The sequence below is a fragment of the Sander lucioperca genome, chromosome 23, assembly GCF_008315115.2.
Source record: "Sander lucioperca isolate FBNREF2018 chromosome 23, SLUC_FBN_1.2, whole genome shotgun sequence".
Classification (NCBI taxonomy): Eukaryota; Metazoa; Chordata; class Actinopteri; order Perciformes; family Percidae; genus Sander; species Sander lucioperca.
Genome location: NC_050195.1, coordinates 14,914,130 through 14,940,895, shown reverse-complemented (window position 1 = coordinate 14,940,895; position 26,766 = coordinate 14,914,130). Strand labels below are relative to the sequence as shown.

The 26,766-nt window shown below is 40.4% G+C and overlaps 1 protein-coding gene across 2 annotated transcripts in view; it reads left to right on the top strand.

Moving 5' to 3' along the window:
* Nucleotides 1-26,766, top strand: part of LOC116055780 (glycogen debranching enzyme-like) — a 75,101-nt gene that overhangs the window by 29,248 nt on the left and 19,087 nt on the right. The window contains exons 12-23 of one of the 2 annotated variants that reach the window (XM_031307801.2): nt 2,281-2,404; nt 3,536-3,699; nt 8,536-8,637; nt 10,212-10,361; nt 14,039-14,189; nt 16,017-16,126; nt 16,354-16,463; nt 16,587-16,721; nt 20,123-20,253; nt 20,372-20,508; nt 21,804-21,937; nt 22,289-22,464. In XM_031307801.2, the coding sequence (XP_031163661.1) occupies nt 2,281-2,404; nt 3,536-3,699; nt 8,536-8,637; nt 10,212-10,361; nt 14,039-14,189; nt 16,017-16,126; nt 16,354-16,463; nt 16,587-16,721; nt 20,123-20,253; nt 20,372-20,508; nt 21,804-21,937; nt 22,289-22,464 (1,624 nt within the window). Of the gene's footprint in view, nt 1-1,625; nt 1,750-2,280; nt 2,405-3,535; nt 3,700-8,535; nt 8,638-10,211; nt 10,362-14,038; nt 14,190-16,016; nt 16,127-16,353; nt 16,464-16,586; nt 16,722-20,122; nt 20,254-20,371; nt 20,509-21,803; nt 21,938-22,288; nt 22,465-26,766 lie in introns of both variants that reach the window. The other variant, XM_031307800.2, reaches the window with a different exon arrangement.

The window sequence follows — 26,766 nt, the reverse complement described above, 5'->3', positions numbered from 1 at the left end:
TTCAGTAATGTGTATGAGAGCGTTTCAGTAGTGTACATGAGAGCGTTTCAGTAGTGTGTATGACAACGTTTCAGTAGTGTACATGAGAGCGTTTCAGTAGTGTGTATGACAACGTTTCAGTAGTGTATATGAGAGCGTTTCAGTAGTGTGTATGACAACGTTTCAGTAGTGTATATGAGAGCGTTTCAGTAGTGTATATGACAACGTTTCAGTAGTGTACATGAGAGCGTTTCAGTAGTGTGTATGACAACGTTTCAGTAGTGTATATGACAGCGTTTCAGTAGTGTATATGACAACGTTTCAGTAGTGTATATGACAGCGTTTCAGTAGTGTATATGACAACGTTTCAGTAGTGTGTATGACAGCGTTTCAGTAGTGTGTATGACAACGTTTCAGTAGTGTATATGACAACGTTTCAGTAGTGTGTATGACAACGTTTCAGTAGTGTATATGACAACGTTTCAGTAGTGTATATGACAGCGTTTCAGTAGTGTATATGACAACGTTTCAGTAGTGTGTATGAGAGCGTTTCAGTAGTGTGTATGAGAGCGTTTCAGTAGTGTATATGAGAGCGTTTCAGTAGTGTATATGAGAGCGTTTCAGTAGTGTATATGAGAGCGTTTCAGTAGTGTATATGAGAGCGTTTCAGTAGTGTGTATGACAACGTTTCAGTAGTGTATATGAGAGCGTTTCAGTAATGTGTATGACAACGTTTCAGTAGTGTATATGAGAGCGTTTCAGTAATGTGTATGAGAGCGTTTCAGTAGTGTATATGAGAGCGTTTCAGTAGTGTGTATGACAACGTTTCAGTAGTGTATATGAGAGCGTTTCAGTAGTGTATATGAGAGCGTTTCAGTAATGTATATGACAACGTTTCAGTAGTGTATATGAGAGCGTTTCAGTAATGTGTATGAGAGCGTTTCAGTTGTGTATATGAGAGCGTTTCAGTAGTGTATATGACAGCGTTTCAGTAGTGTATATGAGAGCGTTTCAGTAGTGTATATGACAACGTTTCAGTAGTGTATATGACAGCGTTTCAGTAGTGTATATGACAACGTTTCAGTAGTGTATATGACAGCGTTTCAGTAGTGTGTATGACAACGTTTCAGTAGTGTATATGAGAGCGTTTCAGTAGTGTGTATGACAACGTTTCAGTAGTGTATATGAGAGCGTTTCAGTAGTGTATATGAGAGCGTTTTGGTAATTTCAATAATGTGTGAGAGCATTCCACTTGTATGCGTGTGCGGTTTCAGTATAGTATGTGAGCGTATCATTTTTCAGTAGTGTATATGAAAGCATTTCAGTACTGTGTGTGAGAGTATTTCACTTGTATGTGTGTGAGGTAACTATGAATAATGTCCCAGATGGCCCCTCATAGGGATGACTAGTACATAAACAACCCATGCAACCCACCATTATTTTTTATTAGCCCCATGTTCTCATTCTTGTTACTGCTGGCTTTACACATACTGCCGTCCTAAAAATGTGGTCTTCGGTTAATGCTGAAGCATTTAAGGGGTATATTGAGCTGCTACAGTATAATGGGTTTGTAAAAAACACCCATTTAGCTATGATGGATAGCCACCAGGTTAATTGCTGTGTACTTAATGTGTTGGTCCCTGTAGGCAATGCTTGCAGCAGCCAGAGCCATCAGACCTAACCTCTATGTGATGGCTGATCTCTTTCCCAGCAGTCAGCTCATTGAAAATGTCTTTATAAACCGCCTGGGAATCACCACTTTGGTGCGAGGTACTGACCCTGACCCCGTGACCTCGCTCCATTTTTGCTCGCTGCTCTGCTGGAAAATGCACAGTTTGAACAAAACACTGAAAAGTCTGCTGGACTGTGAAGAACTGTTTGATCTGGGAATGACACTAAATCTCTTTTCTTCTTTTTGTTCTGTCTGTTTTGGCTTTTTAATGCAATTGCATCTGACATGTACTGTACATGCATCTTCCATATTTCACTTTTTTCTGTCATTTCAAATGTGTTTTTACTGTTACATATGCTTAACTAAATATACTTGGCTCCCCTATTATTTTCACTCGTTTCTCCGTTCCCATCAACCAATACCATGGTTAATCTGCATGCTGCATGTTCAATCTTTTTTCTCTTTTTTGCATATCTGCTCTGTCCATCTATGCATCCACATCATTTCCCTCCCTTTTGTTGTCACTCTTCTTCCTATATCTCTTTCTCCCTCCTCTTTTTGATCTTAACTCTGTGCCCACCTTTGCATGGTGTGGGGGTGACTACACTGGCTGTGATTTGGTTCTGTAGTACATGCTCGATCAGGCTCGTTCTCTGAGGCCAGACCTGTATGTGGTGGCTGAGCCGATGATTAGCAGTGAGGAACTGCAGAATGTCTGTGTGACTAGGCTGGGCATTACCTCGCTCATCAGAGGTAAGCAACCACACCAGCAGTGTGTATCATTTGGAACGCAACTTCTTCACATGACATATATCCCTCTCTTGCTTAAGACTGCTCTTATTCAGATTTGATGTTGTTCATGAGTTGGGGATGCACACTGCAGTTTCAAATGATAGAATATTTTTGACTGATCACAAACTTTAGTCCAACAGCCAATCACGGAAGTTTAATATGCAACAAAATTAACATGAACATTAAAAAGGTTACTTACTTACTTCTTAATTTTGTTTACTTGTATAACAGGACAAAGCAACTAAATGTGGGACCTTGGTCAACAGGAATTTAAAGCTACAGAACCCGAGGGCCAAATGGTAGAATAGAAAGACTGATGTGGACATCCCTGCAAACAGATCAATGCAACGTTCCCACACATTAAAAAACTTTAAAAGAGAAAAAAAAAAATATTTGGGGAAGTGCTTAGTCAAGTTGTGTTAATGGAAGCGATAAGACATCCAAAATGGACCTCTGACCTTCAGAATAAGAGATGGAGTTAGATAGTGGCAGGGTTATGTCATTTGTTATCTATACTCATTGAATTAAAGCACAGATTAATAATTGATGTCAGACAAACAAAATATTATGACCATCAGCAAGCCAGAGGAGCCGAGTGTTAATCTGTCCTAATTGTTAAAGGGAACCTTATAGGCTTTTTCATTTATTTTCTGTCATATCTATAATTTTGCAGAGTTGGATGTTCATATTAAACATGCCAAAAAGCCTTAAATAATAAATTAAACATATTTAAAAGAAATCCCTTTGAGCCAAAACCTTCGATTTCACACTCTTCTGAACCCTCTGGTTTAAACAGTTACTCTCATGCAGGGGCAGGGTTTATTTATGTATATGGTCATCTTTGCAGATGTTGTTCATTACCACATACCACAAGTTGAACCATTAGTTTGAATATACATGTAAAGCCTCTAATAACTTTATATATAGATGATTATAGATGGAATTAAATAGCATTTAACGGCACTCTAATGAGTTGGCATGCTGCATCACTACTTTGGGATCACATGTTTTCATATACAGTAAGTCTTGTCATTATTACAGACCTGGCTGATGTGATGTGAGGCAGCTTCTTTTCCTCTGTTTCTCCATCAGATGCTATGGGTGCAGCAGACCGTCAGGAGGAGGAGGGCTCGCTGTCCTGGTTTGGCGGGGAGCCTGTAGGTGCCTTCTTTCAGCCCAGCCTTCGGCCCCTGATCCCAGCCGTCAGTCACACCATGTTCATGGATGTCAGCCCGAACAATCACAGTCCCATCCAGGTCTGCTTTCATCTAGGACAGGGGTCTTCAACGTTTTATAGGCCAAGGAGCCTTTGCTTAAAGAGAGACAGAGTAGGGACCCCTTACTACATATACTGTATACAATTGAGTTGCATATTAAACTAGGCCGGAAGGACGAAAATAAATGGACATAGTACATGTGGAAGGCACAGTGAATCCTGTTTGACTACGTTACTTATAAGCTTCTTCAATGTGAAGTTTTATTCACAAATTTATATTTGCTATTAAAATGTTAGATTAATAATAATGTATATTTTCAGACATATAAAAAAAAGAGAAACTTTCAAAAGATCTATTTTTTTTAAATAATTGGCGGCCCCCCTGCACTAACTCTAAGAGGACCACCTGTTGAAGATCTCTGATCTAGGATAGAGATTATACTACCAAACATTTCTGCTACTGCCACCGTTAAATCTACTGCTACTAGTACTATTATTCCTGCTATTGTCTATTATTTTTTCTAGTGCCATGAGTGGTTGTGTAGATTATATATCTGCTGCCTCTTAAAATTCCTGAACCTTGTGATCAACTATTACATACGGTGGCCGACAGGGGCAGACGCCCTGCAACTTAAGAAAACACACGCAAATAGACAAAACACAAGCAAATTAAGAAAACAACTTCATTAATTTGACAACACATGTGCAGCATTCAGCAAACGCGCTGCAAATACACACAACACAACCAAATACATAAACACACTGCAAATAAAAAACGATGCAAAAAGAAAAGCACACAAACCTTGAAAAAAGAAGCGATGCAAAAAGAAAAACAACTTCATTAATTTGACAACACATTCAGCAAACACGCTGCAAATACACACAACACAACCAAATACATAAACACACTGCAAATACACACAACACAACCAAATACATAAATACACTGCAAATACACACAACACAACCAAATACATAAACACACTGCAAATACACACAACACAACCAAATACATAAATACACTGCAAATACACACAACACAACCAAATACATAAACACACTGCAAATACACACAACACAACCAAATACATAAACACACTGCAAATACACACAACACAACCAAATACATAAATACACTGCAAATACACACAACAAACCAAATACATAAATACACTGCAAATACACACAACACAACCAAATACATAAATACACTGCAAATACACACAACAAACCAAATACATAAATACACTGCAAATACACACAACACAACCAAATACATAAATACACTGCAAATACACACAACACAACCAAATACATAAATACACTGCAAATACACACAACAAACCAAATACATAAATACACTGCAAATACACACAACACAACCAAATACATAAATACACTGCAAATACACACAACAAACCAAATACATAAATACACTGCAAATACACACAACACAACCAAATACATAAATACACTGCAAATACACACAACACAACCAAATACATAAATACACTGCAAATACACACAACAAATCAAATACATAAATACACTGCAAATACACACAACACAACCAAATACATAAATACACTGCAAATACACACAACAAACCAAATACATAAATACACTGCAAATACACACAACACAACCAAATACATAAATACACTGCAAATACACACAACACAACCAAATACATAAATACACTGCAAATACACACAACACAACCAAATACATAAACACACTGCAAATATGAAACGATGCAAAAAGAAAAGCACGCAAACCCCGAAAAAAGAAGCGATGCAAAAAGAAAAACAACTTCATTAATTTGACAACACATTCAGCAAACACGATGCAAATACACACAACACAACCAAATACATAAACACACTGCAAATACACACAACACAACCAAATACATAAATACACTGCAAATACACACAACACAACCAAATACATAAACACACTGCAAATACACACAACACAACCAAATACATAAACACACTGCAAATACACACAACACAACCAAATACATAAACACACTGCAAATACACACAACACAACCAAATACATAAACGCACTGCAAATACACACAACACAACCAAATACATAAACGCACTGCAAATACACACAACACAACCAAATACATAAACACACTGCAAATACACACAACACAACCAAATACATAAACACACTGCAAATACACACAACACAACCAAACAGATAAACGCACTGCAAATACACACAACACAACCAAATACATAAACACACTGCAAATACACACAACACAACCAAACAGATAAACGCACTGCAAATACACACAACACAACCAAATACATAAACACACTGCAAATACACACAACACAACCAAATACATAAACACACTGCAAATACACACAACACAACCAAATACATAAACGCACTGCAAATACACACAACACAACCAAATACATAAACACACTGCAAATACACACAACACAACCAAACAGATAAACGCACTGCAAATACACACAACACAACCAAATACATAAACACACTGCAAATACACACAACACAACCAAATACATAAACACACTGCAAATACACACAACACAACCAAATACATAAACGCACTGCAAATACACACAACACAACCAAATACATAAACACACTGCAAATACACACAACACAACCAAATACATAAACACACTGCAAATACACACAACACAACCAAACAGATAAACGCACTGCAAATATGAAACGATGCAAAAAGAAAAGCACACCAACCCAGAAAACAAATGCAACAAAAAAACGCTGCATCCAGATTACACAACGGAAGTTCTCCAGACCTCTAGAGGGAGCAGCTAGGGGAACAGCTGGATTTTCAACCGTTATTAACCGATATTAAATTCATATTTATTATTAAAAACACAATATATTAATAATATACAGTCTATGCTCGCATCTCATGCCCTCCCGGCTGGTGCTGTCCCCGAGCTTCGGCTCTTCAAAATAAAAGCTTGCGTCTGGTCCCTATGTCTTCGTACTTTGGTGTGTTGGATGTTTGTGAACTAAACAGTACGGCAATCATACTAATGAATACAATAACTTTTTCAGCAGATGTCTTACTTACAACACATTGGAGTTAGCAAAGCAGTTTTGTGTTTATATGTGCGGGCGGGATTTCTTCAGTTTGATAAATCCCACGGTAAATTGGCTGGTTTACTAACAGGGAGGGACTAGAAATCCTGTCTGGTTTTTGTTTTTTTGTATTAAGAGTGAATTGCCCCACAATATGAATACAGATTGATCACTTATTTTGTTGGTAACCGTTATGTATAATCACAATATTACATTTGAGGAGGCCGACACTTCAGTAATTTCGGCCCTCGAAATGAAACCCTCTCATGTGGCTTAAACAAACGTCAACGTTAAACTGATGCAGTTTTAAATGTTTTATCACCACGAGTTTACAGACGTCTCTGCTGATGAGTATCACCTGACCTGAGCCGAGACACACCCACCAAACCAGAGAAAACAGATCTCAAACATAGACTTAATATTTACAGTCTATGCAGTTTCTCTCTCTCTCTCTCTCTCTCTCTCTCTCTCTCTCTCTTTCTCTCTCTCAGCAATCACTTTGAATTGGCAATAGTCTCGCATTGCATTGCCTGGCTAGTCTACACAGCATTCTGGGATGGGAGAAAAACGTGATCTGGTTTATTGGCATTTCTTTTAACCAATCGAAATTGTCTTGGGCGGTGCTAAGCTCCGGACGCAATAAAGGTGCCTCTGCAAAATAGCCTCAGGAAGGAACTTGTTTTGGTGGAACATGTGTACGTTCTAAGGTTGTTTTAGTGGTGCAACAGAAAACTCAGATTGGACAGATAGTCTAGCTAGCTGTCTGGATTTACCCTGCAGAGATCTGAGGAGCAGTTAACCATAGTCCTCACAAATCCACCAGAGGTTAGAACGCCAACACTGTAGAAGAGCATTCAATTCATAGTGATAGATATTTATAAATTACCATCTGTCCAGTGGTGGACCCAGGCTGTCTGAGGGACAGGGGCAAAAAAAATAAAACAGGCACCAGCTCGCATGTGGTGGGGTACCAGCGCACAGAACGTTTTCCAGCATGTAGGGCAGCCTGTCTGCATTATGTTTTCTACACTGGAACGGCATCTGAGAGGGCCCTGTGTCACGTTTTATCCTTGATCTTATTTTAAGACATCCTGACTCAGAATCAGAATAAAAAAAAGATATATTGCCAAGTACGTGTAAGTAAAACTTACAAGGATTTTGTCTTGGTTGTTGGTGCATACATGAACATATTAAACATTAAAATGAAATAAACAAACAGTAGATACAGAAACAAATATGTACAATATAACTGTTTAAGAAAAAAGAGGCTGTATGGATAATTGCAGGATGTGCAAAAATGTTAAGGGATGTGCAAAAGTGAATGTGCAAAGGACAGGTATAGTATATAGTCTGTTTGTTTTTTAGGAATCGTATCAAGTGAAAATCTCCTAAATTAGCTTGGTTCAAGCAAAAAACATGCTCATATCTAAACATAAAAAAGGTTAGCCAGAGTTAGCTATAAGCAAATTTTCATCTGTAGCACCTGGGCAGGAAACAGAATAACTTCTCTGTCAAAATCTGTAATTGTATTGCATTATGCAGTGCAAGATATAGTCAGTTACAATCAAGCATGTTTTGGTTCAGTCATGCTCTCTCCATCTCTATTTATTCTCCCAAAATACAATTGAAAGACTCACCTCGTTAGAAAATGTCATTGTCCACAGTGACAGAATGTGAACGACCACATTGTAAATATCAAGCTTGTTACTGAATTGTTGATTTGAACCATACAGGCCAATCTTAACCTGTCGTGTTGTTTCAGACGTGCTCAGTATACGACTTCTTGCCCAGATCTACCCTGGTTTCTATGGCCTGCTGTGCTACAGGCAGCATCAGAGGATATGATGAGCTGCTTCCTTGTCAGGTAAAATCAAATGCACGTAAAGTACCACAGCATGGCGTGGCTAGCTGTCTCTCACTGTTGACAGTACAGGGATTCTACTCAAGCTCAGATGGTGTTCACGTTTTAAGTAATATAAGGTTTCTTTCACACCTACCTCGTTTGGTCCGTTTAAAACCAACCCCGGAGCGTTGGGTCAGATAGTCCGGTTGGTTTGGGCTGGTGTGAAAGCTCAGCCCAACTCTGGTGCAGATCAAACAAACCAACTCTGGTCCGCAAAACGCGGGTCTCTGTTCACTTCTAAATAAACTGGAGTTCAGTTCACTTCAGGTGTGAACGCGATCCGACCCAAATACAGGAAGTGAACCAAAAACAGAGCATTTACAAACCTGCAATTTCAACCTTTCACACAATTTACGGACTTATATATGATTTAAGGGATGATAACTTTCAGATCCATAACCTAATATGACCACACATGGCTGGTTGTCTGTGTGACATCATCATCTCTCTCGTTCACTCGCTGTCTGTCAGCTGCTCATTGTTCACCTTCTTCTAAAATATTAGAAACACTAAAGCAGAACCAGAAAACCCAAGACATTATAAATGTGGTGTTGCATTATTTCTGGGACCAGAAGTGTCGTCCAGTTTCAGATATTCTGTCTAATAAATGTGCGACCGTCTCGATCGTGTGACGTGTGATTACAGTGTTTGGTGCGTTTGACAAAGTGCAGTGTGAATGCAAAACGAACCAAATGAAAAATGCAACAATGTTGCAACTTTAACCCTGAATCGTACTGAGTCCACCGAACTACAGGTGTGAAAGCGCCCTAAGACAAACCAAGCCATAGAACACATTTATTGTATGTACTCTATCCAACACCTGTCCAACTGATGTGTGTGTAGATAAGCACACAACTGTGCCACTGGACATCATCTAACGAAAAATAAATACCCGAGAGGATTTCAATGCAATGGTAGTTAGCTATTGTATGTTTTGTCAATTAGCCATGTAAGGGCAAGAATAGACTGAGATTCTCTTGTGAGCATGAGAGTGTTTTGTTATGTTTTGTTATGTTATTTAATGTCAATGCGTTCATTAGATTTTGTAACACAGCACGGTTACTGTATGTTGAAGTGGCGTTTTGAGCCTGTGGGTGGCAGTGGAGGAAAGGACAAGGGGTTACTAGGTCCAGTAGGTTTTATCATATGGGCTATGGAATGCCATTTAAATATGCCTATGAATACATTATACATACATGTACATATAAATATATAAATGTGTCAATTAAGTTCAAGAAATGAACAAATAAATAAATAGGTTTCACTTTTATTCATTTCAGGGAACTTTTATTTCATAATGTCACATTTATTTACTTTCACTTCTTATGTTCAAACGTATTTGAACATAACATTATTTAATATTGAATAAATTGGCATTCCATAATGGGCAGCACTAATATTAACAACATGGTCTGATCTACCAGTTAACACAGATAAAAATACCTTGGTCCAGTCACTACCTGGCACAGAAAAAACTGAGCATTATGATGTGTTTTGTGAGCTGTTCAGGGCTTGACCTTCCATGTGTTGTACAGATCTCGGCGGTGAGGGAGGACCATCAGTACACCTGCTGGAACTCTGAGGCCCGGACATGTGACCAGGTCAACCTGCAGACTGGGATCCTGGCTGGGAAGCTGGCACTGAACCGGCTTCACCAGGAGCTGGCTGCTGAGGGCTTTACTCAGGTCTGTTCTCTCTGTTACGGTGGAATGTCAATTTGAACCCAAAGGGTCCAGGTTTATCAAAGGGAGGGGGCAGGTCCGCGGTAGTCCGAGGCAGAGTGGAGTGGTGCAGGAGGGCAGATGAGAGGGCTTGTGTCAGTGATCCAGTGGGTGATATCCAGTGCAGTAGAATCCAGTTCCTTGGGCGCCTGGGTAGCTCACCTGGTAGTACATGCGTCCATACACAGAGTCCTTGCTGCAGCAGCCGAGGGTTTGGTTCCAACCTGAGGTCCTTTGTTGCATGTCATCCCCTCTTTCAACAAGTTTAGTGTTTTGAAATCCTGAATTTCTTAGGAAATCTTTAAAGCTTTAGTGCGTAACTTTTTGATATAATGAACGTCCGTTACGGTCATGGAAGGCTTGTATCATGTGGACGCGTCGACAATTTTGTTGTTATTACTTAGAATTCCTCATGGGGGAGACAGAAACTATGCACAGGCTTTTTTCTTTGCTTGTAATGGAGTGAGTATTGCATGACTGATGAGTGGGTGATGACATCACCAGAGTAGAAAGCCTTGGAAAATCATTTTAAAACCTCTATAATTTTCTCTCACACCCTCAATGTTTACTTGTCATACACAATTTATATATCAAAATGTCGCTATTCTTGTCTTTTTTAGCCAATGTGCTCTTTTAAGCACTAAAGTAGGCCTTATAGTTTTTGAATTATCTGCTTCAAAACAGCACGATACCCTCTTCGCCTTATCATCCACTGCAATGTTATCTTGCTTAATCCAGTCTTCAGCACAAACTCTTTTTTAAAAATGTGATATGCGAGTAATGTTTGGGATGCTCAAAGTGAAGAGATTTTTAGAAATAGAGTTTAAAGCCCATGTTGCAGGTTAACCAACACTGTTGATTAATGGGTACATAAAGCACTCAACATATGTATATCATTGTTAAAAATGTCTCCAAATAGTGTTTAAGGACAGTTTTTACAGTTTTAGTCGTTTAGTGGGTTTTTTAACGCAATTCGGTGATGACGTCACGTTGGGGAGACGTGCCTCAGTCTAGTACTAGAACTATGGTGACTGTGTATCAGCCTAGTACTAGAACTATGGTGACTGACTGGGATGAGGAAGAGGTGGAAGAGGTGTTTTTACTGTCAGTGAATAGCACCGAGTGAAAGTCAATGTTTTCTTTATATCTAGTGACAGTGATCATGTCGTTAGTTCAGATAAGTACTGATAATCTAGCTAGATCTAGAAATAGAAGGCATCATGCTAGCTATGGGCTAACTTGCCAGTCAGTCCCACCTGTGAAATCCCCCGACGTTGTAAACACATTTTCGATTAGATATCTCACGTTTTGATGGACCCGACTAGCTCCAGTAACAACATATTTGCCTAGTGTTTATTTATTACTTGGATGGGGATGCTGTTCGGCTTTTCACAAGTTTAGACAGCTAGCTAAAGCTTCGCCGACGTTTTGCTAACGTTAGCGCAACAGCGTTAGCCTAGACGGCTAGGTAAATATTACGACTGCCTTCGTTGTTTCCTCTATCTGCGTCCACGTTGTCAACATAAGACATGTGGCGTTAGTGCTCCTTTTGTACCATAATTGTATTGAATGAAATGTTAAGCTTCGCTCCTACGAGATGGGTGGGTTTTTGTTAGCTACGTTACACACAAAGTTAACTGGCTATAGTTAGCCTGTGCTAGCGGAATTAGCTAATGTTGCGTAGCCAGCCAGCAGCTTCGGCAGTAGTTCCGGCGAGCTAACCACGACAGCTAACACATCCACAAGCGTCTCTATTTCAAACATCACTGCAGATTGACTGCTTTTAGCAGCAGAGGTTGATTGTGAGCGACAATACTGTCATGGTTAGCTTACCGAAACTACTGCTGATTGCCGAAGTTGCTGGCTGGTTATGCAACGTTAGCTAATTCCGCTAGCATACAGGCTAACTATAGCCAGTTAGCTTTGTATGTTAGCTAACAAAAACCCACCCATCTCGTAGGAGCAAAGCTTAACATTTCATTCAATAAAATGATGGTACAAAAGGAGCACTAACGCAACATGTCTTATGTTGACAACATGGTATAGATAAGATATAGGAAACTCCGAAGGCAGTCGTAATATTTACCTAGCTAGCAGTCTAGGCTAACGCTGTTGCGCTAACGTTAGCAAACGTCGGCGTAGCTAGCTGTCTAAACTTGTGAAAAGCCGAACAGTATCCCCGTCCAAGCTGTGTTTCACTTTCCCTCCAATATTATTATACACATAATAAAGACACATGGACTCGGTCGAGACCAAAAGCCATATTTTGCAACACCAGTGGTAGAGACGAGCCCATAGACAGTGAACAGAGACCAGTGGCACAGACCGAGACCATAGACAGTGAACAGAGACCAGTGGCACAGACCGAGACCGTAGACAGTGAACAGAGACCAGTGGCACAGACCGAGACCATAGACAGTGAACAGAGACGGGGCTTTCGTCTGTCGTCTCCCCAACGTGACGTAATGCAATGCATTGTGGGGGAAAAGAGAATCATTGCAAACCGCTGTAAAATAGTACTACTTTTTCGTATTTTATTCCGTTTTGTGATATCCATTGTATTTGATGTTGTTGGGTAACAGTTTAAATGCTTATTACCAACAAGCAAATTGCACAAATTCATTAGAAAATAAACCCTGCAACATGGGCTTTAAGGTTTTCGACTGGGAAGCACGAAAACAAGCAGTGTGCTGTCATTCTCTGAAATTCTAGTTCTCCCAGGTGTCACTTTTCAGCTCTCACTATGACAAGCAGCTTTTGAGCCACGCCTACTCTTTTTTTTAACCATGACACAGCACTTTCGGCTGTCTGCCTGCCTGCCTGCCTGCCTGCCTGCCTGCCTGTCTGTCTGTCTGTTTTATTCAACTTTTGAAAGACATTCAAATTAATTAGATCCATTTCCACTTTTACACATTTTCCTACAAATTCACCTTTTTCATACACATTCAAGCCAGCAATTCAATGTAGTGATTTCTTTTCAGAAAACCTTATAATATTCCACTTTTATTTTGTTACATATTTTGTGTTATTTAACATTTTAATGAAATTTATACAAATGTATATATTTGATCCTTTTCCACTTTTCCAACTGTTCTCACTGCTTTACCTTCTTCTCAGATTCAGAATCAGAATCAGAAAGGGCTTTATTGCCAAGTACGTTTTTGCACATACAAGGAATTTGTCATGGTGTTGTAAAAAAGAACGCTACAGCATTAAATCCAGCAATCTAGTTTAGCTTAAGGAATTTAGCTTTTCAGCATTCACAAGCACTTTCAGCAGGAAATGAATAATGAAGTAAACACAACTGAGGAAGCAATTGTGACAAAGGGACAACCCACACACCAGTATTTGTTTTTTCTTTGTTTGTGGCATTTTTAGGGCTTTATTTGATAGGACAGCTTAGACAGGCCAGAATCAAACCCGCTGCCGCCGCGAGGACTGAGCCTCTTTACATGGGGCGCACGCTCTACCAGGTGAGCTACCCAGGCGCACCGCACAGATTAGTATTTTAAAGGTGCTGTAAGCGATGCTGCACAAAGATTGTTGATATTTGAACTCAACTGCCCCCCAGTTACAGCACAATGGTATCGTCTGATTTGTTTGTCAAATTTGAAATGTGGCCTTTCTTTTTGGACGTGCAGGTGTACGTGGAGCAGCTGGATGAGGGCGTGGTAGCAGTTACCAGACACTGTCCCAGCAGCCACCAGTCTGTGGTGGCTGTGCTGTGGAGGGCGATCAAGAACCCAGAGACACAACGTCATACAGAAGATGTTTCACCGATGTTCATACCAGGTGACAGTCATACAACCATATCCTGATACGAAGCTCATATCTTTTTTTCCTGTTTTTTATGGTGCAAGGAGCAGCATAAACATGTGCATAAACAAACAAAGGTAGTCACATGAAACATACAGTATAGGAATAAATGGAGATGTCAATATAGACCAAACGAAACAAATGAAAAAAAAACCTGGAAAATAAAAATAGATATGACCGTAACAACAACTCTTGCTGTTTGTATAAGTGGTTTGGCTGATGCATGTCAAGGAAAATCAGATCTCAGAGACAACAAATTCATTGGTGTTGGGTTTCTGCTCAAAGAGAGGACGGTGGGTTTTGGCAGGGACAGAGAAAGAGAGGGGACTAATACTAATATCAGTTACTGGTCACAGACAGTACTTAAGAGTGAGCTCCACTGATTTTACACATCATAGTCTGTTTACAGGTTTTGTGAAGTGCTACTGCACATGTGGAAAAAGACTACAAGTTTAAAACTGGAAATAAATCGGGGGTGTGGAGTTAGAGAGAAGTAAACTGTTTGAGGCTAGAGGCTCTGAGCAAGTAACATAACACACCCAAATCTTCAACCAGTGGTCGGGCTGCATTTTGGACAATGTATGCGTGAGGTATTTATTAGGTTCTGCAGCATCGATTTTGATTCATTTTTGACCGTCCATTGTGAGTCCGACAATGTTATATGAAATGGAAAAAAAACAGGAAAGTAAAAATAGATATGAACCTAACAACAACTAGAAGAGCACTCAGAGAGCAGACCTCCGCCAAGGCCATGCCCTAAAACAGTGGTTCCCAACCTTTTTTACGTAAAGGACTCCTAAACTGACACAAATTAGACCACCGTGCCAGGTTCCCCCATCTGATAGGATTTTTGCTTTTAGATGGTATGGTCATACATTCTGTCATTGTGTTACTTATGGATGGAATTATAGTGAAAATAAATGATTGTCCTTTTTACTGGGGACCCCCTGAAAACCCCTCGAGGACCCCTTGGGGTCCCTGGACCCTACTTAAGGAACCACTGCCCTAGAAGGACTGTTTTCTTAATCCCCCCCAAAAACCACTAGTTTATTTTTTGACTGTCCGCTCACTGACAAGGCATGGCTGAAAAATAGCCTCCATTTAAAGTTTGCAGCAACGTAGAAGAACTGACGTAGTAACGTTAGCTAAATCTGGAAAAAATATTTTTAATTTACAACAATCCCCCCCGAGATTTGTGTTGTCCCAATGCAGTCTCCTATGCCAAATCTCGCAAAGCAAAAAACAGTTTGTACTCCACAGCACTGCGGAGGAAGGTCTGTCTAGTCCACACAGCATTCCTAGTTTATTGGCATTTCTTTAAACCAATCACAATCGTCTTGGTTGGCGTTAAGGGCCGGCCGGAGCCACGGTGCCGCTGCAAAATAGACTCAGGGAGGAACTTGTTTTGGTGGAACATATGTACGTCAAAAAGTTATTTTAGACGTGCAACAGAAAACTCAGATTGGACAGATAGTCTAGCTAGCTGTCTGGATTTACCCTGCAGAGATCTGAGTAGCAGTTAACTATAGTCCTCATAAACTCACCGGAGGTTAGAATGCCAACACAAAGAAAGAGGAAAGTAACCGGACATCTGGCCAAAAGAGCGACAACTGGTGGAATTTCTGGTGGCACCGGAGCAATCCCGGAAGTGGAACATTGTATATATAGACAATGTAGAGCCCAGTGTGAATGCGTATAACTGTGTTTATTTTATTTTAACTGAGAAAGAAGAGGTGATAGAGAGAGGAATTCAGAAATGTCAGCTAAGCTGGACTTTTTTTCCTGTCTGTTTTGCCTTCAAAGGTCATATTCAAGAGGTGGTGTTGGAGGCTGTGACCAACTCCAACAAAAAAGAAGACAAAAACATCAATGGCCTGCCAGAGTGCACTGTGGAGATCCAAGAACACATCCAGGTAGAGACTTGAGTCATCTTCAGTGGTGTGGGATTCTGGATACATTTAAACTCCTGCGTTTCTGTGTCTGCACTGTGATTAGTACTTCTTTAGTATATTTGAGTTGTAATAAATGGTCTATAACATGCAAAACTCTGCTATGGTGCATACTTGTCATACGTCATGCTAAGTCATACTTCAAGTAGCTTTATATCTAGGAATTTAAACCATTTCAAAATATCTTCCAGCTGAAGGACAGTAAAGTGGTTAAAAAGGCAGACACGGTGTCCAAACACAACAGCATTTATCAGGAGATAATGTTTGAGAAGTTCACACCAGGCTGCGTCGTCATCTTCAGGTGGGTCAACCTGGGGATGGACTGAAAGAAAAGTGCTGTCTGTAGTTTATCAGAATCATTTGATCCGCTTTATGTCATGAAATGCCTGGCTTGGATCTACTTGTGTTCTGTGTTCTTCTACAGGGTGACTCCGGAGCCCAGGTGCCAGGAGCAGCTGGGGGCTCTGAGACACCACCTGATCCAGTTTAGTCCTCAGTACCAGACTGGCTCACTGGCTGAACACAGTACACCATCCATTCTCACCGAGCCGCTGAGGATGTTCGTATGCCTCAACAACTAACATCTAAGTAGTAGTCATCATAATAATAATAATAATACTAATAATAATAATAATAATAATAACTTGGATTTATATAGCACCTTTCAAGGTACCCAAGGTCGCTTAACAAATAGGGGGGAGGGGGGGTTAGGAGTCAAAGGACTTAATGAAAATAAATGTTTTGAGGTGCTTTTTGAACATGGGCAGGGATGGGGCATAGCGGACGTGGAGTGGTAGACTGTTACAGAGTGTGGGAGCATTGGCAGAGAAAGCCCTGTCCCCAAAAGTCTGCAACCTGGTATCCAGCAGGTCCTTGTCAGAGGACCGCAGGGAACGTGACTGAGTGTAGGGGTGGAGGAGATCTGTGAGGTATAGTGGTGAGAGTCCATGGAGAGATTTGTAGGTGAGCAGGAGGATCTTGTAGGTGATGCGTGACTTGACTGGCAACCAGTGGAGCTGTTGGACGATGGGAGTGATATGCTGCCAGGGCTTGGTGTGGGTTAGAATCTGGGCAGCAGAGTTCTGGACATACTGGAGTCTGCTAAGGGTCTTGGTGGGCAGTCTGGACAGGACACCATTGCAGTAGTCCAGACAGGAGGTGATGAAGGCATGGATGAGTATCTCATCATGACTGTGCAACAAGTAGTCATCATCATGACTGTGCAGTATTGATGATGATGCATGACTTGGCAGTTGACGAAACATGCAGGCACCCTTCACAATAGGAAAAATGTTTAGCGTACCGTTGATGACAATGACATTTTTGTGGATGACTGCAGAATGCAAAACACGTAGTCTCAACAAAGTTCCTTATGTGTGTTAGCAACAGGGTAAATGCAGCTGTGCAACAGTGTTGATTCCTACACGACTATTGTCATGAATCAAACTCTTAACTAGTGCCAATAATCGATTAGTTGTCGGTTTGAGTTGTTTTTATGAAAAAACTAAAAAAAAGTCTTTGAGCTTCTAAAGTGTGAATATGTTCTAGTTTCTTCTCTCCTCTGTGACAGTAAACTGAAGATCTTTGAGTTGTGGACAAAACAAGACATTTGAGGCCGTAATCTTGGGCTTTGGGAAACACTGATCCACATGTTTCACCATTTTCTGACATTTATAGACCAAACAACTAATCGATTACTTGGAAAATAATCAACAGTGAAAATAATTGTTAATTGCAGCCCTACTCTAGGAACAGATTCATTAATATCCCCATCAGTTAAGGCAAGGTCATTGAAAAACAAGCTGCAAAAGGTGTTTATTCTGTTGCTGTGTTTACCAATGTATCAAGATGCAGCACTTTTATATATTTGTGGCTGAGAGTGTTGTATACCAGCAACATCTCACTGTCTCCCAAGAGTCCTGCTGTAATAGTGCTTTCAATAATCATTTGTCATTCCCGCATTCACTTCATCAGGTGATCGGAGGATAAATATGAAAACACAATCATGTGTTTCAATGATGTCAATGGACTTGTTGCACAACTGAAACACACACACCATCAGTGTTTCCTTGAAGGGATTCTAAGAAATATGTTAAATACGGAGCCTGATTAATACTTCTGTTGTTGACAGAATGTGACATTTTCTGAGCTAGAGGACATAGGCTTTCCGACAGTCTGAGTCACTAGTGTAACAATAAGCTACCGCTAACCCGTGCTTGTTGATAACAAAACACAGCCACTGAAAGTTAGCCTCAACAAAAACATCATACAATTTTAGAAATATGTATTCAACAATAACACCAGTAAATAAAATGTAGCCTACATACGGTCATAAATATGTAAACAGTCTACACAAGACGCAGTATGTGCAAAATGTGTCGTGTTCCAGGAAAAAACTAAATAGCCAACAGACTAAAGAAGACATGAACAGGTGTTTTTAACTTTGTTTTGAGTAAAGTGGCAAACTTTTTGAAGTCAATCGAGTCACACAGTTGTGTAGACATCCTAGTATTAATCCACATATTAACCCACGCTTCCTCCCGCTTCTGGTGTTCCTGCGTTATGTACTAACCAGCAGCTGTCAGGTCGCCGGTGAAAGCCCTCCTGTAGTGTTCTCTGTCCTGCTGTTGTCTCTGTCATACTGCCGGGCCCTGTATCCATACATCCATGCCTGTAACGTTACCGGGATTAGCTTCTGTTTCGGGGAAAGGGAGCTTTGCGTTCTTCTGTACCTTGTTAAGGTAAGCTAGGTTAGCATCCTAGCTTGTGTGTGCTTCTCAAATGTACTTTCAAATTCGTGGGATTTTTCCCTGTAATAAATTGACAACATATTTTACCACCTTCCACTGCAAGGCACTTTTATCTGACACAGTCATAATCAAATAGGGCTGCCGCTTTCTTCCGACTCTCGGTACCGCTATGATGCCAGGTGAGAGGCACGGAGCCACGGACATGTTGTGTTCAATTTGACGTGGAATGTCGGAATTTCTGGGTTCCCAGTCGGAAACTATACATGTCTACGGGAAATGTCATGGTCGGAAAGATATAACGTTTTTTGCTCTATGAAAGATCGACAAAGACGAAAACTAAGGACATTTACTCGATAATTTTATTTTATTTTAGTTAGTTTTGCAAACAGACATTACAGTTTTAGTTTAGTTATCATTTTTTTGTAATGCCTCATTTTTATTTTTATTTCAGTTAACGACAATGTTTTTTCCCACCTAGTTTTCGTTATTTCGTTCTTTTTCGTTAACGATTATAACCTTGTGCTCTGGATGAGTGTATATCTTTTCTAACTCTAGAGGGGTTTGTGTTATGTTGTTGCCCCCCGCCCCCCTCAGAATTGGTATGGTTTGGCGATGGAAGACGACCGCTAACCCGACCCTCCGGTGCTTTGGCCCTGCTCCCCTGGGTAGCCTTGTCGGGCCAGCCCCGTTCTTCCTTGTTGTTATAGTTCTGATTTTAAAAGTTGGGTAGCTCATTCTGTCAGGTGGGAAATATCTATCAGAATGGACTACCTCCTCTATAAATGTAGTTAAAAAGGTGTATATACAAAAGTTTGTGTTGTGGGAAACGCTATTGTTCAGTCATCGTGCTCAGTCGTGTGCTCTGTCATGAGTCCTGGCATTAATCTTTTTACAAGTTATCAATTAGTTGTTTGCTCTATAAAATGTGAGAAAATGGTGAAAAAGGTTTTCAAAGACCGAGATGACATCCTCAAATGTCTTGTTTTGTCCATAACTCAAAGATATTCAGTTTACTGTCACAGAGAAATGATGAAACTAGACACATTTAAGAAGCTGGAATCAGAGAACATAAAACAATGACTCAAACCGATCAGCCGATTTTCAAAATAGTTTGCGATTAATTCAATAGTTGACAACTAAGGGATATAGCTTTGCATCTCTACTGTCTACCTGTCAGTTTGTCACCACTGACATGCTCTTACTTCCTCAGCATCATGTCAAAGCTGACTCTGGCTGACATGAACATACTGCTGTACCGCTGTGATGCAGAGGAGAGAGAGGATGGGGGAGGATGCTACAACATCCCTTCATGGTTACCTCTCAACTATGGAGGCTTGCAAGGTATTTAAAAACACTAAACAAAAGCCACACAAGTTCAAGTTATGCACCAATATAATAATCATCATTTATCCCAGAATGTATGTAGTGTGAATATTCATGCAGAGGTTGTGGTTCTTAGGGCTGATGTCAGTGATGGCAGAGATTCGTCCCAAGAATTATCTTGGTCATCCGCTCTGTGATAACCTGAGGCAGGGAGACTGGTTGATGGACTATGTCTCCGAAAGACTGTTGGCCAAAGGTGGAGCCGTGGGAGAGGTGAGCAACAGTCAGCTTACCAATCAGGGTCAGACTTTATCTTGATAATGTTATGTCAAGTGTATCCTATGAAGGAAACTCCTGCACTTAAGTTACATGGAGATTCCGCTCTTCAACTCTCCAACAGGGATATCCAATGAAATCAGCCAAACCAGTAAACCCTTGAGCATGGAGCTTTATTCTTGATCTTGGAAACAGTAATGTGGCAAAATAACTTCAACAACAAAGGGGTTAGGATATTAGCTTATCCTTACTTGTACACTAATCTGACAACAAGCAAAATGTCAGTCTGTCACCAGTCCCCCAAGGATGTGCGCCGGGCTTTAAAGAAAATTGAACATAGCGGCTAAACAGTGGAATTGCAACTCCCGGCCCGTCACGTGATGCCTTTTGGCCAGAAAGACTATATACACTTACAAAAAAGAAAGACACGTCTGTAAATCAGTGGATTTTTTTTTTTTTTGGAGCGCCACAACCCCCGGGAAATGACTCTAAGGAATTTGATCCATTCGGTCCGATAACATTTGGAAAGTCTAGAAGAGCTGCACGAAAAAAATCATTTTATCCCCATTCAAGTTAGCGGCGCGCTAAACTGGAAGAAGCCGGCTCTACTGTACCTGCTCTATGGGCCACACAGTGCGGAAGCAATGCCGATCATCCAGGTCATATTTGGCTCCATGAAGGCTTATGGCGCCACTGACCCTAACTCTCATAGGAATGAATGGGGCTCAGACTTGAACACTGTATCCAGGTCTTATTATACATCCATTGGCTAAGCCCTACTTACCTACGTAAAGTGTTCTGACAAACATGTCACTGACAACACCTGTATCATATGATCAATTGCACTGAAATACAAAAAGAGGTGATCAACGTCAAAGGTGACAGGACGGAGCTTTACTTACAGATCAAACCCTGAGTCTGACTACCAATGACTTCTTTGTGATATAGGAATATCTGATTTGACAATGCAAATTGAAAGGATATAAAACAGAAGACAGGGCTGACAGAGCAATGAGTCACGCTTGTCAAACTGCTTTGTTGATCCAACCAGATTTCACAATATACATCGATGCAATACTTCACAGTTAAGCTGTTTTACCGGGTACAACTGAACTATTGAGATTTATAGTCATTTCATTGTGAAGAGCATTAATTTAAAAAAAAAAAAGTCTAAGAACTTGTTTGCATTAGTGTGGGTTTGGGCCTTGGAGCTGCTAAGTCATTTGTGGTCTTTATGCAGTGGAATGCAGAAGAGAATCTGTGCACTGTTGATGTTGACCTTTGACCTACAGGTGGGCCAATGGTTCCAGGCCATGTTTGGCTACCTGAAGAACATCCCCCGCTACCTGGTGCCTTGCTACTTTGACTCCATCATCCAGGGAGCCTACACCAGCGCTCTAGAAGCCGTTTTCAAATACATGTCAAGGTGTTTTTTTTCATTTCTCTTTCCTTTCTCTAATGCTTTTTGATGCAGGGCTTACTAAGGCTACATCTACAGTACTCTACTATACGTTTTGGTTTAAAAAACGAATATCTATTGCTACGTCTAGGCTTCTAGTGGAATGGTCATACGATATACAACACGGACAGAGATTAGTTCTGCTACTGGAGCTAAAACTCTTGTGTGGACGGAGATCGTTTTTGTCTCAAAATGCCATCCGCCATTCCCTCAGCCACTTATCTATTCATTAATTTGACTTTAAAATGAAAAATAATACTCATGACACACTGTGACAACTCTGTGTCCCTTTCTATTGTGTCCCTCTGGCTACATTAGCTTTGTGCAGAATGGTTCCAGCCTGGTCAAACAGCTGGCGCTGGGTTCAGTGCAGATGTGTGGTGCGGGTCACAGTTGGGCTTTTCCCACACTCTCTCCTCACCTTAAAGATGTCCCATACCACCTCAGTGACGTCACTAACCAGGTGGAGCAGTGCTGTGTGACACTGGCAGCAGGTATGACCTTTCCTTTTCTCTTTCTCATTTCATTAGATAAGATGAGGTGAGATAGGTGCGTTTTAATCCTGAAACATTCTTGTAACCCATGCCACCCAAATAACATAGTGAAATAAATACATACATTACATTGTATACTAAATACATATGGTATTAAATTACTATACTTTATGAATTTTCATAGTCAAATCAGAATTGTTAGTCGAATCACATGGGTGGAGACGGGGGCAACCGTCGGTCATGGATCATAGAAAGTGAAACTTTAATCTGTCGTGGGGCAGTTGGATTTATTTACCCACTTTAAAAAACATATATTAAAAGCTTCAAAATTTCTCGACGAGACGAAACTGATTTAGAACGTTGCAGGGAAAAGTTGCAGCGGTCTGAACTGGTATATACTGCTATATGGTCTTGCAACCTAGAGAGCAACCAAAGAGAGTGAGCGTCGTTAAAACAAAGCCGTGAATCAGAGAAATAAAACATTTTCGCCATTTCATCACTAGAACTGTAACTGTAGCAAGCATCTGACTATCACTAACGTTATCCACATTCATATTTAGACGCAACACATGTTATCCAGCTACAATAAAAGCCTGAAAGTCGGAAGTTAGGACAGAAGTACAAAGAGTCGTTGTGCTGCAAGTGGGTGCAAGTTTACACTTGTCTTGTCCAGAATCTCTGGTCTGAACTGGACTTGATGGCACTGAGAAGATTCGACTGTGAGGCTGGCAGTCCAATCATTCCTTCGAGGCATCGAATATTCGACTATTCGGGGTCACCCCTAATACACATACTAAAATAAAATAGAGAAAAGCCTTCAGTGCTCTTCTTTCAATGAAGCAATCCTCTCCAGTTCTGATATAATGGATGCTATTACAACATCTACGCTAGCAGCCATTGTTGTTTTGAACAAACATTCTCTCTGTGTCTTTACACACACCTAAACCACACCCAGAGCTGCTAGTAGCTCCTCACAGGATGCTGATTGGTCAGTCAAAGTCGCTAAAACACTAACCGTGGATTTCCACAGGATGCAGTACGTCTGCGGACCGGCTCCGCTGCGGAACGGCTGCGTGCTCTGCCGTCCATCAATACCCACCAGGTCCGGATTTGTTGCGTAACGGCTGCGGCCAGCTGACCACGAGATCTCGCGAGTTCACGTATGTTCGCGCGATATAACAGGATGTAGTTTCTATAAACAGAACCACAAAACCACCAACAGTTAGTTTCCATCCAGAGGAGTAGAGGGGAAACAACTCTGTGCTGTGTTTTCAAGGTGTAGTGCAGGGAAATATGACCTGCCGTGAGCACGGTGGATTTTATTTTGAAAAGTAACCGGATGTTTTATTTTGTTTCTGTGCTTGACTTCCTGTCCCGCACAATCTGAATTGTGCTGAATTGCTGCGGAGCTCTCCGGCGTCCGTCAAAAATAGAAGCTCTGCGTATCTGCTCCGGAGGGCTGCGGACTGACGGAACTGGGACGGCGTAGGGACGCAGACGTTCTGCAGTCAGTGGAAATACACACACTGACTTTAATGGAAACCTAATGACTCCGTCGACGTTCCGGAGACGTTCCGCATCCAGTGGAAATTGCCGGTTACACATTACAAAGCCTGACATGATGGATTCTCGTGTAATCTCGTGATAGTGCAAGAATCCAGCTGCTGTGTAATTTTAACAGTGTACACCAGTCTATTATTTTTATGTTATTTTATTTAACCCTTCATTTAACCAGGTAGGCCGATTGATAACAAATTCTAATTTGCAACGACGACCTGGCCAAGACAGAGCATAAACATGCGAGACACATAAAGTTTAACATTAAATACGCGAAATATAAACATACATTATAAGTAGTATATACTGCACAGGTTTGGGGGGCAGGGGGGTAGGGGGTGTGCGTGCATCTCTTTCTAGCGTTCTGATTGGTCGAAAAAAACAACAACAACAAAAAAAAAAAAAACATAATAAATGAAATCGATGGTTTGTTGTACCCGCTGAGGGGAAGGGAAGCCCGTGAGAACCAGAACCATGACTGCCCGGAGTGGCCTGTTACAGTGTGGTGAAGTTTTAAAATCATGTATTCCTAAAAGGGAGTCTGGCGTGGGTTAGCTTGTTAGTTCATTAGCTTCTGAGTGGTCTTATTTAGATTTTTGTAGTTAAAACGTATGTTTATACCAATGGTTAACGGTTAAAAAGTTAGGGGGGTAGGGAAAGGGTGTCCAACTGTCATACATGGTGTGGTTTGTAGTGTTTTAAAAAGCAGTGTCTCAGCCTGTCTGTCTGCTTTTCCCTGCTATTTTTAGCTAGCATTGCTAGCTATCTTGTTAGCTCGTTTTTTCGCTATTTTTCCTCCACAACACTGCTCTTCTCAACAATCAACGGTGCTTTTTCTTTAATTCTTTTGGGGAAAGCAAGAGGAAAACGTCTTCCAGCCATGCCTACACAGGGTAAGTAAATTAAAAAGCAAAATGTAATGTTTAAGCCTATTCTAAGATATTTCATTCATTCATTCATGAATTAAAACGTTTTTGTGGCATATATGTTTATCTAGATAGTCTGCATCATTAGGTCCTTATCCATGTGTTTTTAGCTAACTTAATATATAGACTGATGTGTGTGTGTGTGTGTGTGTGTGTGTGTGTGTGTGTGTGTGTGTGTGTGTAACAATAAGTTACGGGAGTGAGAGATACAAGGCATTGTGGCCGTTTAACTAATTTATATCAGTTTTAAGACTAAAAGATCATGTTGTAGGGGCATTTATTGGTTTCAATAGGTAATGTACAGTAGATTTAAGACGAAGCTACAGCTATAACATTATCTAAATGGTTGGTTTGTGACTAAACCTTTATCACAAGCTGCTTTAACACATAAGCTCTCGCCATATGATCCATTTCTATCATGATCAGGTTTAACAAAATCTTAATGTAGCTTAATGTAAAATTTTCACTTTCTTTAGTGTTAACCTTATAAACTAATATAGGAGATAGTTTTACTGTTAGCTGACATAGTCTGTCCATGTTATAGCATCGACTGCCTATATTACCTTTCAACAGATGTATTCTCAGTAATCTGGCAATCTACTAGAAACAGGGTGCTTTTAAATCACCAAAATACTGGGGACAACCCCGTTTGGTGTGCTCCTCAATGCTTTTAGCATTGGGGGCTAACACTAATGTTACTTTTACTTTATGACAAGTGTGTTCTGACTGACCTGTCACCTAACGTTCTCTGTCAGTCATTTCTAACTAGCATGTTATATGGCTAGCTAACTAGCTTGTTAGCTGTCCATTGTCCTTCTATTTACTTCACTAAAACAATAAGATTGACATCCACTGAACCAGAGTGCCAATGTTATCAGTAGTTAGCTTGTACTGGTTTCCTATCTGCGTCGCAAGTTATAGCAGCTTAGCTGGGAGCTTCACCCACCTACAGTTAATGTTAGCGCCCATAAGGCTGTCCTTTTTATAGTGTCAACTTCCTATATTACCATCTAACAGATGTATTCACAGTAACGGGCCAATATGCTAGAAACAGGGTGCTTTTAAATCACTAAATTAGTCGTGACAGCCCCGTTTGGCCTACTTCTCAATTCTGTTAGCATCATTGCTGTTAACTGTAAACATCTTAGGTTAGCTAATGTTGTATTTTGGTTTCTCCCTTGTAACTAGGGCTGAACGATTTTTGAAAATAATCTAATTGCGATTTTTTCAAAAATATTGCGATTCAATATGCGATTATTTTTTAAGCTCTTTGTCTTCTGTATTATTCAACAAAGACAAACAATAAATCATTGTATAGTATGAACCATACAAGATTCTTGTTCTTTCCTGGAGGCCTGTATGTGATGATGATGAAATTAGGTGATGCAGGAATTTATATGAATGACATCTTTTATTTAACTACTTCAGTCCCAGTAGTATACTGAGCACTGACCAAGCCTGGTGTAAACATTCATTTGAAAGTCAGAAACAAATCACACAAACTAAAGGGCAGATTGCAGAAATATAAAAACAAATATGTGGCTTTACCACACTTAGTAGTATTCACATTCAATTATCATTTACTGTAATAAACATAAGTAAATATGTGGATTGCACTTTTTAAACACTGTCTTTGAACTCTACTAGACAGTTAAATAAGTAAAAATATAGTATATACAGTATATACAATGGTATAGCTATTATTTACAGAGCACACAGAGGAGCTGCCTCCAGCCCCTCTCTCCCCTCATGAAGTGGCGTGCCGCGTGCATGACAGCGTCAACATTGCACTCACACTCAAAGACAGAGAGGCTATCGT